General features: G+C 40.4%; 1 protein-coding gene across 1 annotated transcript; it reads right to left on the bottom strand.

The window, feature by feature from the left end:
* Positions 1-1,191: 1,191 nt before the first annotated feature.
* Positions 1,192-16,252, bottom strand: rab32a (RAB32a, member RAS oncogene family). Its single transcript, XM_030047699.1, has 3 exons — positions 15,902-16,252; positions 6,159-6,436; positions 1,192-2,500 (listed from the first exon to the last, which is right to left on the bottom strand). Exons 1-3 carry the CDS (start codon positions 16,113-16,115, stop codon positions 2,354-2,356), a joined length of 639 nt encoding a protein of 212 aa, XP_029903559.1. The 5' UTR covers positions 16,116-16,252; the 3' UTR covers positions 1,192-2,353.
* Between the last annotated feature and the right edge of the window lie 2,287 nt (positions 16,253-18,539).

The raw sequence follows: 18,539 nt of genomic DNA, 5'->3' as shown, positions 1-18,539 counted from the left end.
TGATGTTGCCTCAGTATGGAAGAGCACGAGCTGCAGTGGTGGGCGCACAATGTCTGATGACTATCACGCAGCGCTTCCTGAGTGGAAGCACATGGTCCTGTCTCACACTCATTCACACACACACACACACACACACACACACACACACACACACACACACACACACACAATGTTCTGGTTACACTTTTTCACATTTAACTTCTTTTTCCACATTCCTTTCCGCTATGACTCTCAGTATTGGAAGTTGAATAATACTTTTACATTTTATGAGCTGTTCCTTTCCCTAAGCTCTCAAATGTGAACTACATGATAGTACTATGGCAAGCACACACACACACTCTCACTCAGTGCTCTACATTCCTAAAATGATATATTATTCATATATTGTTCATCACATTCATGTCAGGAGGGATGACATTCATCCAAGACTGTTTGCTGGAATATCAAAATGGAACAGTTAGGTTGGAAAATGTAAGTCATTTGCCATCACGAAATGTGCTACAATTTGTAAAATAAACTGTGTGGAGTATCATCATAGCCAGTATCCATTACTAGGTCCATTTTATCACAGCCATTATGTTGTAGTATGTTATCGTGAACATGCTGTATTTTAAGTGTATGAGTCCCAAGAGTCTGTGGTTACGTCAACCAGTTATTAGTGTTTGAATTGTGGGCTATGCCAATCAGAAATACACTAACATGAGAGTCAATCCCAGTCAGCTGGCTTGATCCAGTATGTCAACATGCCAACCAAAACCAATTTTGCATAATCTGCAAAATTACATTATTGAACCACAAAATCCCAACAGGGGAAAAAAATCTGCAGGCTACTTAAAATGTAGATTACTGATGAATACCCCATTCATTCGCATGTTTATCACCATTAAAGCATGTTGGGAAAAACAGCCACTGTACTGCATTTACCACTTGTCAAGATTTTTCCTCAATTATTCACAGGCACAGCAATGCAGACACCACAATGCAGCCTCTTTTCCGCCGTGACTACAATTTTACCATATCCAACTGCATGAAACTGAGAAAAAAATATTACTCACCCCAAGCCTACATTGATTAAAAATATGAAGACACCGTTTAGACAAACCGATCAGTTTTCTTGATCAGGATGCAGTTGAATCAGTACATTCAAATAAAAGGATCTCTAATAGCTGCATTAAGTAACGAACAACACAAAAAGGTTAAAAGGTTTATTCTTTTCTTGTTGTAGATTTAAAGTATTTTCATGTGTAAACGTCATTATTATATCTCCATAATTAAAAAAAAAAAAAAAAAACTTTAATACTTCAATCGACAACATTAGCAACATTGTAATCCCCACGGGTATGACAGCAGTCCTCTGTCTGATGTGTTTCGTTGGCTAGCTACATAACACATAGCCGAAAACATTTTAAAAAATATAGACCTCAGATCTTCCTGATGGACCTCAGATACACCACTGAAAACACCAAATCAATCAAAGATTTCTCCGTTTCTCATATGGCAACTTCATTAGAGTTTTTCAGACTTTTCTGATGGCCTTCTGCGTCCTTGTCGATGTTTGCAGTCAACACATAAAAGTGTCACATACCTTCCTATTAAAATAAGAAAAATACTTATTATGGCACATTATTTCACTAACTTTGTTCATGCTTTCAGAGAAAATATGACACACAACAATACTGTCAACATGAAATATGACAGCTTGATTACTGTACGTACGATGCCCCTTTCTTTGCTTAATATATTTTATATTGTAGCAATATAAGAACAGCTGGGGACACAAAAATATGGGTAAGAGTAACGTTTGAGAGACATTAATATCTGTCTGTATTAGTTGATGAGAAACTCCTGAAACACTCAACAGTAAAGTAAGTGTGTTTTTTTTTCTACAAACAAAAGCTACATGAATGACCTCAACAAAAACAGACAAACGAATATGGAGAGAAAAGAGACTAATGTGACTGAAAGGGGGGGAAAAAAAGAGTCAACAGGTTGGCTTGTAGCTTGCATGTCAACATTTTGCATGGTTTACACCCGTTATTTGGAGAGGCACAGTCCAGGGCTTCAGAGGGTGTGTGGGGATGTTAGTGTGCAGCAGGACACAGGGGATGGAGTCCATACTGGGTGAATTGTGCGGTGAGAAAAAATATACAGACCATCTGGGGTTTGGAGACACAAGGTCAAAGAAGGAGATTAGCTTTGGTGGTTGTGAGGCAGTGAAAAAATTTCAGACAACAGGTACCAAAAATTGGACTCCTATTGTCCAGTTGGGGATAGGTCAGGGAGTCAACAATCGGAAACTTGGAAGTCCAGGGCACATGAGTGAATGGCACGGCTGATGTGACTGGATTGAGCGTTAGCAGCAGCCCGACTTGCTCTCAGCCTGAGGCTCATGATCCAGCTTGATCCGGTCTCCGTTGCTCTCCTCGTATGGCAAGCCTTTGTCATTGGCCAAGATATTCTCTACCAGGAAACGCGCCGCCTCATCCACATTGATGTTGTCCTGCAAAAACATCAAAAAGGAACATATGTCAGAGTAGCGACATGCTTAACTAGAGGAAATAAATACTAACATTCATAGGAACCAGTGAATGGGATTTTTGCATTACTAGCACAATACGTCAGGGGGTGGTGATTGAAATGAAGTGATGAAAATGTAGATTCACATCATTTATAACTCTACCAAAGGTACTTTAAAGGTGAGAAATTTACTACTTTGCTACAGCTTCTTATTAGCTTTCAACACAGCAAAATAGGGCAGTCATTTTTGGCCTTCAAAAAAAAAAAACATCCTGTCCTTCAGAAAGCTCTTATCCATCAACAGCTCCTTTAAGTAGCAATCAGAGAAATTGCAAAATTCCGATTTTTGATTAATCCACTAATTAACAAGTAAGGCCTGGAAAAAAGTGATGTGGTCTACAATTTTACCTACAAGCACATTGCTCAAAGCTTGACCTTGTGACTAATTGGAGAATAATTTGAATGGTCCACTTCACTATTCAAGGTGAAAGATAAACAATAACAATTTTTCCAATTACTCCACAATTTTCCAGTGAAGAAGGGGTTGTGCATGAATCATAACTGCGACCAACCTCCTTATTAATTAAGGAGTGCGTGTTACTAGCTACAAATTATCTTCACAGCACAGGACAGCACTTGAGTATTTGCAACTTGTTTTAACCTCGATCTTCACAAAACTGTTGGAAAGACACTATTCTGTTCTGTGCAAGCATCTCTTTCAGGTATACAGGCAGAGGCAGCCTGTGTGTTTGGTCATTTCTAAAGAGAAACAGGGAAAGCAAAAGTGAAACACACAGCATGTGGGGAGGGAGAGAGCGACAGGAAGACAGAGAGGTGTGACTCCTGGGCAGAAATCCAATCGCTGGTTGTTGTGGTCTGGGTTGAACAGCGCCGCGACACATACACAATACAAGAATACTCCATTACGCCTCACGACAGACAGGGACAGGCCGGGCAGACAATGCGCGTCGGCAAGGAGTCACACACCCTCACTGACACACTTCACATGACAGAGCACGTGACCGCAGTTGATTACGGTCACACCACAACAACTACAGGGCAGGAGGTTATACCAAACAAGTTAATACAGTTAACTCTGGATGCCAAAAGTCTTCAAAGCATTTCTCAACAGAGACATAAGGGTGGGTAAAAAAAAAAAAAAAAAAAAGACATTGAAAATTAAGATAGGAGTGTGTGAGAGTGTTTTGGCTCGCTTGTTGGCTCCTTGGCTTCAGGTTAAGCACAAGAAAGAGAAAAGGGAATGACGAGAACAGGGTGATGGGTGAGGGAGGGGGTTACATTCCCCTGTAGTCTCCTAATTAGGAAAATGGCTGTTTGACTTTCTGTGGAACAGCCACAATCATATACAAACACTCGTTCAACTAAATTGTATCGTCAGAAGGAAGTCATTTATCTCTGAACATGAGCTGGCGCACGCTGAGACCTGGCAAGCCTTCTGTCACTTTCTCGCCCGCACCGTTACCTGCTGACAGGAATACGGTGGCATCAAGAGTCTGGATTTCACAAAGCCCGAGGGCGTCTCACCAGAGCAATGTTTGCCATCCTGTCAAATTGTTTTAATAGCGCGGTACGAACAGACACAACAGGCTTAACATACAAAACCTTGACTCTGTGAAGTAATCAGAGTTTTTGGTTTGACATTTTTAATCTGAGCAATCTCCAATCTCCTGTCCTCTCTCATATGCAGTAGACACAATCACACACTATTTTTGTCCTCCAGTAAACTACATTAAGCCTAAACCTCAATCAAATCAAAAAACAGTAAACCATACATGTCTAAATTTACCCTTAGCCTTGTAAGTGACACTTTTGGGTCTGCATCACTCCACAGCAGCTCCCCTCAGTACTGTGTGTATGTTTACACACCTAGTAGGTTAAGGCATTGTGTAGTGATACAGAAACAAAGCAGCTCAAGCCGTTAGAAAAAAAAAAGAGGGCTGGAAAAGAGTGTTGATAACGCATCCCAAACAAACGGGTGTTGCTGTGCATCCCTCAGAACATTTTTTCAGCTTTGACTTGCTGCTCAAAATCGTGTTGTTGGGCCAGATCCACTTCATTCATTTTGGAGCAGCACACTCCCAGTGAAGTGTTTGGGCTTGTGACAGGGAAGGAGCGGACTGAAATCAAACTTGGAGGATCTATTACGCACACACTGAGTAGCAAACACCACTGTAAGGAGCCAAAAATCACTTTAACCTAATCCTAATCTCTACACTAACCTTAGACCTAAACTAAACATCAGGGTCTGACAAAGTCATATAAAACCTATGATGCTATGTCTAAATTTGAGTAAAAAAAAAAAATTAAATAAAGAGTATTATCTGCAACAACCCTACCCCTGTAACCCGCCCCAACAGACTGAAACATCAATCTGTTATCTGATGCCATGTTACGCAAGCTGTCCAGAAAACAGGAATGTCAGCAATGTCAGGAAAAAAATCATAAATGTTCCTATCAAAAAGTTATTTGAACAGTCTGAGCAGAATTACAGCCATTTCTCAAACCTGCAAAGGTCTTATTCATAGTCTTACATACTCATACTAAGCAAATTACCAAACTGTCTTTTCCTAAACCAGCTCTCACACTCCATTATTAGTGTGGCTTCCAAGGAACTGAGAACCAAAACAGTTGATGTCAGCATTTGATGAGGGAGCTCACTAACCCTTGCACACTAAATTATTTCACAGCAAATTACTATTCCAAGATAGATTCTCGACATCAGTAACATGAGCATTCGCCACAGTGTAACTAGTGTTATCACATTAGCTTTTCAGGCTGTCTTTCCTTCTCTCTCTCTCTTTTTTTTTTTTTTACCCCTGTCATTTTGACAAAAGTAATCATACCTACACACTGCAAACCTCTTGTCAAAACGGATTAACTCCACACATCATGTTCATGCATGAAACACAATTTGAACCTATTAGGAACCATGTATGAATCTGCCTCATGACGCTTTAATTACATACCCCAACTGACACCAGGTATTTCAGCCAGCACTGACATGTGGTCTGATATGACCGATTTCATATTATGTTATGATGACTGATTACGATTATTAGGATTAGTTATCAACTGAGAAAAAAAATCAAGCAATCATGAATTTGATTCATTAATTTACTGAATGACAACATGAATAATTACTGAATGATTCCTACTTGATAAATGACCGTGATGATTAATCATCATAGTCATTTATCATGTAGGAATGTTGGGAATTTCCCAGTTTGGGATCAACAAAGTATACCTATCTATAGGAATCAAAAATCATTTGCTGATAACACTTTCACCAAGATCATTGAGATGGTAAGATTTGCTTATCTTGCTCCATTCATATGTTTATGTATAGGTTATATAGTTTTTTGGCTGCTGATCAGGCTAAAGGAGGAATTTGAATACGTCACTTTGGTAACTCTCTGGTAACTTCTTAATTAACTTAACTTCATTAGATTAATGGACAGTGAAAATAACCAGTTAAAGCTCTTTTATGGAGTAATCCTAAATAAAACACAATATAAAGGGTTAAAAACACCTTAGACAGAAACTTTGTCAGAGAAAAATAAACACGGAACAGTGTGAGTCTAAACAGTGTGTCTTTGTGACCGACACCTTTCAGTTCTCACCTTGGCTGAGGTTTCAAACCAGCCCAGAAAGCCGGTCTCTCTGCAGAAGTTGTCCATTAGGGACGTGTTGTTAGTGCTGTCCTTCTTCTGGTCACATTTGTTGGCCAGGAGCACTGAGGGGATGGGGTTGCCATTAGCCAGCTTGACCTTGCTGTCCAGGTCATGCTTCCACTTGGACACGGCCTCAAACGTGGAGCCTCTTGTCACATCGAACACCACAAACGCCCCCACAGCCTCTTTGTAGTACACCCGTGTCATGTTCCCAAAACGCTCTTGACCTGGGGGAAGTGAAAGGAAATGGTGGAATATCTGATTTTTTTTTTTTTTTTTTTTTTTTTTTTACAAAGCATAAAGCACCACTGAAAGACTGATGAGATGCTAAGCTAGATGAGTAATAGGGGTTTAGGTTTACAAACGATTAAGAAAATGTGTATATGTGACAAATCCGTCACGAATAGATGTGATTAAGTATCTCAAGCAAAACACCAAAACAGTCTGCTGAACAAGAAACCAAACGTCTACCATTGAGCTTGGGCAACTACATTACACGACATGTTTCTTTCTCCTTCTTTTTGTATCTGATTCTTTTTCCTCCCCTGATACGGCCAAAAATGATGAGGAAAGAAATGTCTCTTATTTGACCTACTTTCCCTAATTTGCCATGGTCCTAATCCACATGGAGAACTGCAGAAGTAATCTGCCACAATAATAAACCCATTCTCTGCTGTCATCCTCTAAGAGAACCTGAGATGATATTTTACAAAGGCAAAGCAAGGGGAATTGCCAATGGGAAATGGAGTGTCACTAGCAATCTGAAAAGGGCTCAACTTAAGCACAACTGTACCACTTAGGTTCTTTTTTTCTGACAATGGCTGTATTTTTCTATTTAGAACATTTATTCCACACTAATTTGCTGCAGGGCAATAACCAATTATTTATCGAGCAAAAGGTTCCTTCTTTTGATTAATTACAGCGCACTCAGAATACATTAATTGGCGTGACTCAGTTAGCAGATAATGGCCTATTTGAAATACTGCATTTTATTTATTTATTTATTTATTTTTGAAGGCTTTGCATCACTGAAAGCAACTACAGCCAATTGAATATATCATTTACTGTGTGGGAGATCTGAGACTTACCGTGGGGACCCACTGTGGTCCTGACCAATTCAAATTTTCATGGGAATTTCCATCCTGTGATGAGTGCCTTTGAAATGAAACCTTAAAGAGGAACTATAGGCTCTTGAGGTGAGAAAAAAAAAATACCCTCTGGTAATCTCCCGGGGAGCTCTTGAGCTCACCTTTAAGCTTGCCCATATCAGTCACCCTAAGAATAACTATGCAATGAGGCGTGCACGGGCGGGTGGAGGTGAATCTTTGGTCAGAGGTTCAGTGAGAAAACTGTATCACTGGTTGTACCTGCCTGCGATCACACCTGTCTGATCAAAAGAGCTCTTGATGTCAGTCTTCACATCAAAGCTTTCTCATAACCTGCTTAGTCATATCAACCAGCGATGTACGACAAGCTCTGCTGGAACACTCACTGGGTTAACATTGTGCTAATAGGCCCCCATTCAAATTTAGTTGGGTTGCCCTCCATTTCCTCTTCATGCTTTCACTTCTCCCTCTCCTTATGTGAAACACTTGGGTGTGGTTGTTCTGTTGTTGTTTTTTGCTGGAAATGGTGTAGCGATTGCCCATGAATCCTTTAAGCTCTACTGGTTGGACTTGATAACAACACAGTTATCTGGGTTATGTAATACAAAACTTAGATCATCCCACAGGACAGAGGCCAGAGATGACTGACCTTTTGCTAAACCCGACACAGCACATATTTCCCAGCGATGAGTGCATATATAGTACATATGGTGATTTGAGGATATAAATAGGTAACAGATATGCAGCGTAAAGATGCATCCTAAATTCAATAACCACACACAAGTACACACATTGCTTAGTCACACAAAACAGGACTGATAGGGCCCTTGATTTCCCAGGACTGGATAGTTACTCTAAGTGCCAGCTGTGGCTATGATCACATTCTGCGACTTAGACACCTGTCTGCTGCATGTACAGAAGGAAAAATATTCAGAGGGGAGAATGTGGACAGCCTTCGAAAGAATTCATCATTTTTACGCCAAAGGCTACAAAAGGCCCCATCGCCTCCTGAGACAGCAATCCTTTGTGAAAGACAAGTCCTTGTACGGATACCTTGAAAATAGCTTTATATTAAAAGTCAGATAGAGGGGCTTGGTTTGCCCCAAATGTGTTTTGACGACGGCTGTATTTTTCTCTTTCTCATAAAATGTTAGACACACACAGTTGCAAACCACCTTGCATAACCTTCCCAATATATTTCCTGTTTTTGTCCAAAGCTCTTCTGTGGTTTTTTATGTTCAATATCAGTCAAGCATAAATGATCAAACAGTCACATGCCTAAACATAACAGGAAGTCAATACAGTTTGGGAACTGGCTCATCTGACTTCTCTTTAGATTTGGTCTTTAGAATGATAACACACATCCAGTGACTTGTGGAAGCATTTGACGGATTCAGAAGAAATATTCTCAAAAGAATCATATTATAGGTACACTGCTACAATTTAAGAGAACCTATAGGACACATGGCAGGACAGTTAAAACCCTCCACTTTAGCTGAGATATATAATACAAAAAGAATCATGAGGATGACCGATGATATCAGCATGTCATCGGTATTGGCTGATAAAGGTTTTAAAATGACTATCAGCATATCGGATATCGGCAAAAAAAAAAAAAAATCCATTATCATGCATCCTTAATAAAAATAAAGATGGAATGTTTTACATAGCCTGAGTTGGTGTAGTTTTCTTATTTTGTAAATTTGTAACTATGGATTTTGAAAAAAAAGAAGGCATAATGATATTTTAATTCCATTACAGGAGACACTTAATGTTCTCTGCAATTAGGTGGAAATGAATATGCGCATATGTTAGTATCAGCAGTGGCAATCGGCAAAGAGTTGGAACATATCAGCATATCGGATATCCGCAAAAAATCCAATATCGTGCATCTCTAATGAGAAGGTTTGAGTACTGTGAATGCAGCTCCTTCAAGTGTACTTCCACTTTACTCTAGGTACACACTACTTACCCAACCATGCAAGGAACTGGAGTGGTGTGGCACAATGCGGGTGTGAGCAAGGGAGCGAATACACTATGGGGCCTACAGGCCTGACGGTAATTGCTCATAATTGAGAGTCTAATTTTAGCTGATATAACCCCAGGTGAATTCACCAGAGACACGACACAGTGGGATAAAGAGCCGATAGACTGAAATAAGGCTTTCATTTCCAGGTCTTGAGGAGCTCATACATCCAGCCGAGTGGACTGAAAGGGAGAAAGAGGAAACTGCGCTTCACAATTTCCAGGGCTTTTCTCTTCCTTATAATCTACCGAAAGCTCTGTTTGACACCAATATTGTTTCCAGTTTGAACTGACTGACCAGTTGACCAATCGAGTTAAATATTTTCCAAATGTTATCTCTACTATATTTGTCAATAGAGGTAGGAAAAGAGCGGCAGAAATGTCATAATGAGCTGCTGAGGGGAAAAAAATACAGAATGCCAAGCTTTATTCAGAGAAGACAAAGCAACTCAAGCTTGTCGCCAATAAACAGAAACACAAGGACATTGGAGTGGACCCACTATGCTGTATTGATTCTCATAACGGCTAAAAAAACATTTCTCTGCTGAGGTGAAAAGAGGCAGGACCGACGGAATAATGGTCGAGATACAATTGTTGTTTTTTTCCACCTTCTCACCTTGGACCAAGAATGCACTGAATTTGATAAAAGAATGCCATGTTTACAGATTCCTGTCATACAACACCAAGGTTGCAACTCATTCTGTGGCCCATTCTGGACATATGCAAATTCATCACATAGGTCCATTCATTTAACTTGTACCTAGACTTTTTGTGTTGAACTGACAAAGAATGTGCTAAATAATGCCGAGGATAAATACGATAGCTGTGCTGCTCCAGAGACGAAGGACAAGCTTCTGCTTGTGGAATCGATTAGTACACAAAGCTTGTCTGGAGGAGTAAACCTCATTCTGTAGGAGTGCTCATCCCAGGAGAAAACTGGCTGAATGAAAAAGATTCCTATGGTGTGATTATATCAGTCAATATCACTGTTGTGACTGTGTGGTTGTGTGCGCGCGCCCACACAACCACACACACACACACACACCAGATTGTGGTAGGGATAATGAGTTATTTGATGTATTGATGAGGAGCTATGGTTGAGGTGCATCAGTCACTAACATTAAATGACAGCAAATCCCATGATGTCTGACCTTTAAAATGTCATGAATGGATCCTAATAATTATTCTACTCCATTTACTAAACCATGAACAACAAAACAGTGAACCAGTTCTTAGTTCTTAGTTAATGAAAGTTACATTACTGATAACTGAATAAAATCTTAATCAAGAGTTGTACATTTGTGACAGCCAAATATGAGCATACAATGTATTTTGAAGTAATGCATTCTGCTTTAGCTAGTGGACTGTATTGACTGTGCTGTGACAGATGGGATGAGCATTTTGATCAATAAATAGATCTGAAAGCTGTCTGAAGAATATTTTCGGTCGGCAAGTCCGGTTCTTCAAGAATCTATGGGACTGTACCAATAATTTAAGTGACAAAATATCACATTGGTAATGAAAGGATGGTTTTGGTTATAGTCAGGCCTTGCTTTCCTAGTTTTTGCCACCATGACGGTTGACTGTGTTGAAATTTTCATCACTTGACTTCACCGTAGTGCTTTCAGCCGCTCTCCAATACATTTACACAAGGCCAATGGGTAATTTACAACAGTTACATCCAAAAAGCTATTCAAGCATGTCCATTCAAAACATTAACACACGGCTGTTATCTTTAAATAGTTGCGATTGAACAATGATCACAGCACTTGATATTTCTCACTTTTTGTGAGAAACAAGTTGACTATATTAGTGTGAGTATAACTCATACTTGTGCTTTTCACACCTTGGACCACCAACACTGGTGGATTTGCTGCTTTGTTTACTGCTTGTGTTGACATACTTCCACAGTGTCTGATGCCAGCCTACCAAAAACTCCCACATATCCCACTTGTAATTACCACTAAAAGGTTGACACGAGCGTTTTCTCACAATTGGCAGTTTGTATTTACAGAACATCCAGTGCACACTGCATCAGCCGTCCACAGTAATTGCCATTGAGCTCATTCTGGTTAAAATAACACATCTAATGCAAGCTTCAGGCAATGGATAATTATACGCTGGACATAGGAAGGTCCCGCAGCAGAGTGAGTATTATTGTGCTGAATGGATGCGTTTTAATCGCTTTCTAGATACAAATGTTGGAGATTACCATTTTGGCCCCGAGTCCGTGTGTGTATTGGACAGCAGCGCTTCCGGCAACCTATAGCTATTAATGCACAGCAGTGAAGTAAGTGATGAAATTTTGTAATGGGAAAAACTGGAAAGGCTCAGGCAACAACACAGACAGACAGATAGACAGATAGACAGATAGATAGATAGATAGATAGATAGATAGATAGATAGATAGATAGATAGATAGATAGATAGATAGATAGATAGATAGATAGATAGATAGATAGATCACTTTACTGTCTAATGGCACAAAATGTTCTCAAATGTCACAGACAGAGGTTGATAAATAGATAGACACTGCATTTATACTTTGTATTCTGACTCTTGTGAGGTACTTTATTTTTTATTGTTTGATTACACTGATGTGTGCTCTTTTTTTGTTGTTACTTTTCAGACTTGAGTCTCAGGGAGATTTCCGTTTCTAAATGAGGGGCAAATAAAATAAAACTCTGGGCATAAATTAGAGTCATATGCTGCTAACCTAATCAGCGGAAGACACAGGGAGAGGGATGAACAATGGCAGTATCACATCTATCCACTAAATGCCGTAGTGAACATGAGGCATGAGACTGCAGGAGAGAATAAATGAGTATGCTTCTTTGAACGCATCAACTTTTTAGATAGTAACTTAAAAAAAAAAAAAAAAAAAAGTATGGCGATATCTGTCTATATGATCGCTGTGGAATTCCAAAGCTTTGAACAAGGACATTTCATGACAATTTACTATGCTGCTGGATAACGGAGCACAACCCCAACGTGATGATTAGATCTTGGTTATGAACATTTGAAATCTTTTCAAATCGGCTGTAAACCAACTCAAACAACTCATTAAAAAGAAAAGAGACAGTTTCTTTGCAGCCACAGTATCATCCCTTTGTTTGTTGTATGTGAGAAACACAGAGAAAGAGAAGTCTTATCATTATCCATAGCCCTAGCAACCCGAGTTTCCTCTATGCTCGTACACACAGCTATTCTGTGGGTGGGTTTCCATAGAAACTGTCCAAGCCAGACATGGCAGTAGCAACAGCGGCAGTCTCCGTCTGTTGTTAGGAGGCAACTGGCTGTGAACCTTCTCCCAACGCCCTGCCAACAACACTAAAATAACAACAGTTCAGGGTACAGCCTTTAAGGTAGAGCACTTTTCAGCTGAGCATGGGACGAGCTTTAAAAGGAGGACTGCGAACACATGACCGGCACATTCAAATTCCACTGAGCAGCACGTGAGAAGTGACTTACTACAGCTTACTACAGCCTTCAGCACCGAGCGAAGTCTGGATTGAGGGAAAAATCCCCAGCCTTGAAAGCGTATTACCCTTGCTTCCCTCCCCTTCGACTCAGCCACTGGTGGTCGCCTCTAAACATAAAGCCTCTGGCACAAGGTAGAAGCTTATTTACTTTATGCCATGGTGGTAATCATCTTGTCCACTGGCTTCGACAAATGCAGAAGAGAGTAGCAATTCTAGGGGAAAAGGGGTGGGCAAGTCCAGAGCGTCACACTGACTTCCATGGTGCACCCATCTTGCACTAGGTTCTGATTACTATCATTCCTCCCAGACTGTAATCACTATTAAGTTTGGTAAAAAAGACGACCTAACTCTGATGTTGATCTCTCTGTTGCCATGAAGATTATTCTTTCTCCTCTTCTGCACGATTAAATGGCTTAATGGCTGGTCTTAATGACTTGGCAAATATACCTCCGGTTTTCACTCCCACGTTCCATTACTTTTTTTATCCTAAGACTGTCCTCCGGCTAGGCCTTGGTGTAGGTGTTAATAATGAGTCTAAGCATGTGTGTTTTCCAATCTCAAACTTTTACTGTCTTTCTGGTAAGGGTTAGTGTTTGTTTGTGTGTGTGTGTGTGTGTGTGTGTGTGTGTGTGTGTGTGTGTGTGTTTGAGCCTGAACAGGCGTGATCAAGACATGCTCCTGATAATAATATCTATGAGTGTGTTTTCTTGTCTCTCTGAATGATATCAGTCGGTCCAAATCTGTGTGTATGTGTGTGTGTGTGTGTGTGTGTGTGTGTGTCTCAGTAGTTTATTTACCCTAACAGTTCCACTGATGGAGGCGCTAACTGTGACAGGCAGACGGCCTCCCCTGGCAGTCGGTCAGAGATGCCCCAGCACACTGAGCCTATGCTGTCGGGGCCCAGGCGACAGAGGGGAATGTAGCCTACACTTCCTCTGGCCGCCAATCAATCTGTGACAGACACACTAGTTGTTGTGAAGACCCCCCGCCCAACGCACCACCACCCCCCCCCACTCCCTTTCTGTCAATGCTGTAAGCGATGGAATAAATATAAAAACAGCAGTCCTCTAACCATCTGTCCAGATCTGCCTCGGCATATGAGGTCTAGCTGAGAGAAAAAGAGCGTGGACCTGCACAGCTACGAATCAAGAAGCAAGGCAGGGCAAAATAATCACACTTAATAATAATATAACAATAATGAGTAAATTTACTTTTACTTTATAATAAATAAATAAAATTCAAACAAGAAAAAAAAGACGATTAACCAGAGAATGTGTGGCAGTGGAAAGACACACCTATCAGTCTGTCAGTAAATCAAATCTCAACATCTAGGCTATTTTGAACATATGGTAGCCATTTGCCACACCAAGTAATATCTTTCTCCATTTCTGCTACTGGTGTTTATAACAAAGTACTAATAAATAATTTTGTAATGCCAAAAAGCAAAAAAAGGAGGTGTATAGCATGGATAACGTGGATGGTTTTTATGTTTCTCCATTTCATACAGTAACAAAGTCGTTGGTGTCACATTCCCTTATTACAGTAAGCAGTGTGAATAGTATAATTTACACACATGCAATCCTTTATCCACATTCCAAGACCTTGACTATGGAGGGAATCATTAACTCCTCCGACTGTCTGCAGAATGCATTTCACACCGAGTCCACACATGTGAGGAACATTTAGTATGCTCTATTTATATAATGGGAAGACAATGCTTATATGTAGGAGGCCTGTTTGTACACCACCATAGAGTAAGTGCAAACGAACAAACAAACAAACAAAACTTACAGTCAGTATTTTCACATGTAAAAAGTTTCTGTCAGAAGACCACATTCAGACTCCGGCCCAGAAACCACCTGATCTCATAACATGTTACACAAACCCATCGTAAAATGAGTGTAATGAGTTACTTCATGTGTGACCAAGCAGTTTCTGGAGCCTTACCATGTCAGGTGCATCATTACTTACAGAAACTCCAGATCAATAATGTATTCAAAAGGAAAATGAAACTAATTAAAAGGGGGAATTTCACAGTAACACCCCATCCTTCCCTCACTGATCTGCAGTCAACCCGCATCTGGCAGGTGGAGTTTCCCCTGTTAATGATTTTGTTGCCTGCTTCATCTTGACCTGAACTCATTTCCTCTACAACCTGTCCGTTCCAGACTATTTTGTCAATGCTTTTCCTGTTTACAGTGTGATGTTTTTTCTTCTCTGTGCCATCAGCTGCCTTCAAATTTGCCCTGAGATGACAAACAGCCCCGGCAGAGTGGCTTGTATGTGGAAGAACTCTTTACACAGCACTGATTTCAGCTTGCTTGCTCAAGCCGTTGGAATGCGCAGGTTGGTATTGTGCCAGGTTGATCAACTCTTAGGAAAAAGCACTAGAGTATAATCGTGCCATGCATTGTGCATGAACAGAGTACAAGTAAACTTACAAATCCTCAAGTGTGATGCATGGGATTTAACCTCCATAAATATGCCATCAACTACAGCAATGCCACAATAAACTTACTAATGGGTGCGTCTAAGTCCCTTGGGAGAATATCACACAAATATGATGGGTTTTCTCGTGTGTGTGTGTGTGTGTGTGTGTGTGTGTTGGGGAGGGGGGCACTCACGCAACCAGCCGGCAATAATAACGTGACCTACATTCCACTGGCAATTACGGGATGCCGTGATCATAAACTGAAAGCAACAAAACACGATCGACTGGTACTTTCCTTTTGGAAATCCCTCTCAGACGTTTCCAAGAGGTAGCATAAAACTTTCCTAAGGATTTAGGCCGGCTCAGATCTACAATAAGATCTGCTTTTGCTGGAAATTACAGGGAGAATCCGTGTCAGTTTGAGCCTGGGAATTTCTCACAGACTTTCATGAGGAAAAACAACACTTTAACACTTTGGGCACCTCACAGAGGATTCACACTCGGGGAAGCACTGTGAAGTATCTGTGAAATGTATAGCCTACACGACAGGGGAGTCGCAGATTGAGCAGAAGTTGAAGTTGGCACGCGTTGCGGTGTCGCAATTTCCGCACCAGGCTTATTATTGTCGTGCAAAGAACATGCGCTTACCTGCGATGTCCCACAGCTGTAACCTGACCAGCGTTTTGCTGTCCCAGTTGATAACTTTAAGTGCAAAGTCTACCCCGATCGTCGCCCTGTAGTGCTGCGAGAAAAGCTGGTGCACATAGCGTTTGATGATGCTGGTCTTCCCGACGCCTAGTTCCCCGATCACCAAGACTTTGAACAAGTACTCCTTACACTCCGACACCGAGCCTCCAGCCATGCTGACGGACGACTGACCCTGGCAACTTTCTCTCAACTCAAAACTTCCCCCTTTCCTCTCATATAAGCTCGCTGCGGGGAGCTGGATGGGCTGTGCTGGAGTGCAGATGTACCAGAAAGTAAATTTGTTTCCCCCTTTCCTCCCTCCTCCTCCTCCTCCTCCTCCTCCTCCTCCGCCTCTTGCTCCTGCCCAACAACCACCTGATAAGTCATAGGACCCGGAAATGTCATGGTGCACACATTTTTTTCTTTACTTCTAGCCCTCCTTCCTCTGTGATTCCTCCATAATGACGTGTTATCTCCGCCAGCCACTGATTTGCATTTGATTTTGCGCCAGCTCGGAACCCCATCTGAGTTTAGATGTGACTTTAAATCTATCCACACTGTAACAATGGGGAGGTGCATGTGGTTTTGTTATCATAAAAGTCATCCCTTTCCGTCGTCTTCCTTTTATGTAAACGTCTAGAAAGTGAAATCACATTGAAATTAAAAAGCATTCTTCATAATGTTGGAGACCTCTTGGATTACTTTAAAACACCCCAGATGTCATTTTGGGAACCACAGGTCTTGGTAAACACTGATCAAGCTTTGCAAGTCATTGTGTTTTTTGCACACCAACCACAGATAACACAGTTGCAGCTTCATGGCAGTTTGTGCTTCTTACAGTGTGCTACTGCAGGAGGTAATCAAGTCTTCTTAATATAAATATTTTTTGTTTATTTTACAGCATTGTTCAGCTTGCCCAAAACATGAAGGCCTATTTCATTCTAGCTTTGACAGTGTTTGACAGGTGGCACCCTCGTATAATTTACATTGGTTAAAATTGTTAAACAACTTACACTATAATCGACTAAAAACATTTGGAAATACAATACCATTGCACTAAGTTACTGTACATACCGTATTTTGTTGTACTTTGAAAGTTGCATTTTATAGATAAAGAACTAAGAAACTTAAGCTCAAGTTAACTACTTAAGTTTATAATAAGCAAAAGTGAAACATGTAATCTCATTACAAGAAGCAACTATTCAATTGGTTACTTTTACAAATGAATATTTTTCAAGAGGATACAGTCGACTCATAAAGTTAGCTTAAAAGTTACCCAAAACCAATGCCAACACACTGCTCCTTGACAAGCATCTGAGGACAGTTTCAAAATGTATAAACGTTTTTTTTTTTTTTTCTTGAATTCACATTCTAAATATATAAACATTTACTGATATTACAAACATACCACCCGTGTGAAAAAACAAGAGATGGTTCAACAGTAGTACAAACTTTGAGAGCTATACAAGTACTGTGTTTTCCATTACAATGACACAGCAAACTCAGAAACCATGAGAAATATCGTTAACACAGCATGGAAAGCAGAAGTAGCTCTTTATCACATCCCATGCTTATAAAACTTGTCTCAGGGCATGTGTGTAAACTGAGTAAACAACATTGCCATCATCTACAATCAAGCAAACCTTTATCAGCTACATAGTAAAAAGTGAAAGCAGGGAAGAAGGTTGATAACAACGTTGATTGGCACATTATATCCATATCACATAATATCATACAGCGCAAGTCTTCAGCTGAATTTGAGTTAGATATAATCTGTTTGCAGTGTTTAACAGACCTTGTAATATTTGAATGTAATACTCAACCGACATACTTTATATATCATTTTGTCTCTCTGAAATGTTTATAAATTGCAATGAGGTCAGAAGTGAGAAAGCTGAGGTGAATCTTAATGGAAAAAAAGGCAAAAAGTAAATAGTTTTTTTTTTGTTTGTTTGTTTTTATCCTTCTGCAGCTGCTACACACATGAACAGAACAGTACATGTGCAGCGCAGGACAAGAGCAGAGCTAATTAGATGTGGCATGACATGCATGCTAGCTATTGCAGTCCTTGGAGCCAGTTTGGCTGTATCTTACGGTACAGTGCACACACACCAAGTGGGCTTCCCTCCATTTGTCTCATGTATGCTATTTAATTGCACAACAATATGAAAACAATAGCTACATCCTTTACTACGATTCTCAGCTTGGCTTAATCCGTCACATTTTGGCAGAAGAGCTGGCTAGTTTTGGCACTGTTCCCAGTTTCAGAGTTTACAGAAAGGCTATACTGTATGGACTGGCAGCCCTTCACAAGTGTATGAGCTTCTGGATGATTCCAGGTGTTTATTCCTATTTCTTAACTTTTGAATAACACCTCCTTGATAAAAGCAGAGTTTTAAAATACAAGCAAGCAAATGACTGAGCAATTCAGAAAAAGAAAATGTTAATCAAAGGAATTTTCAAAACTTGAAATGATTAATCTATGTTGTAAATGTGTATATAAGGTATGTGTGTGTGTGTGTGTGTGTGTGTGTGTGTGTGTGTGCGTGCAGGCACATCTGCATGTATGTGGGGTGTGTACGTAGGGAATGCATGTCTG

This window comes from Myripristis murdjan, chromosome 24 (genome assembly GCF_902150065.1).
Source record: "Myripristis murdjan chromosome 24, fMyrMur1.1, whole genome shotgun sequence".
Classification (NCBI taxonomy): domain Eukaryota; kingdom Metazoa; phylum Chordata; class Actinopteri; order Holocentriformes; family Holocentridae; genus Myripristis; species Myripristis murdjan.
Note: the sequence above shows the minus strand (reverse complement) of the source record. Positions and strands in the feature narration are given on the sequence as shown.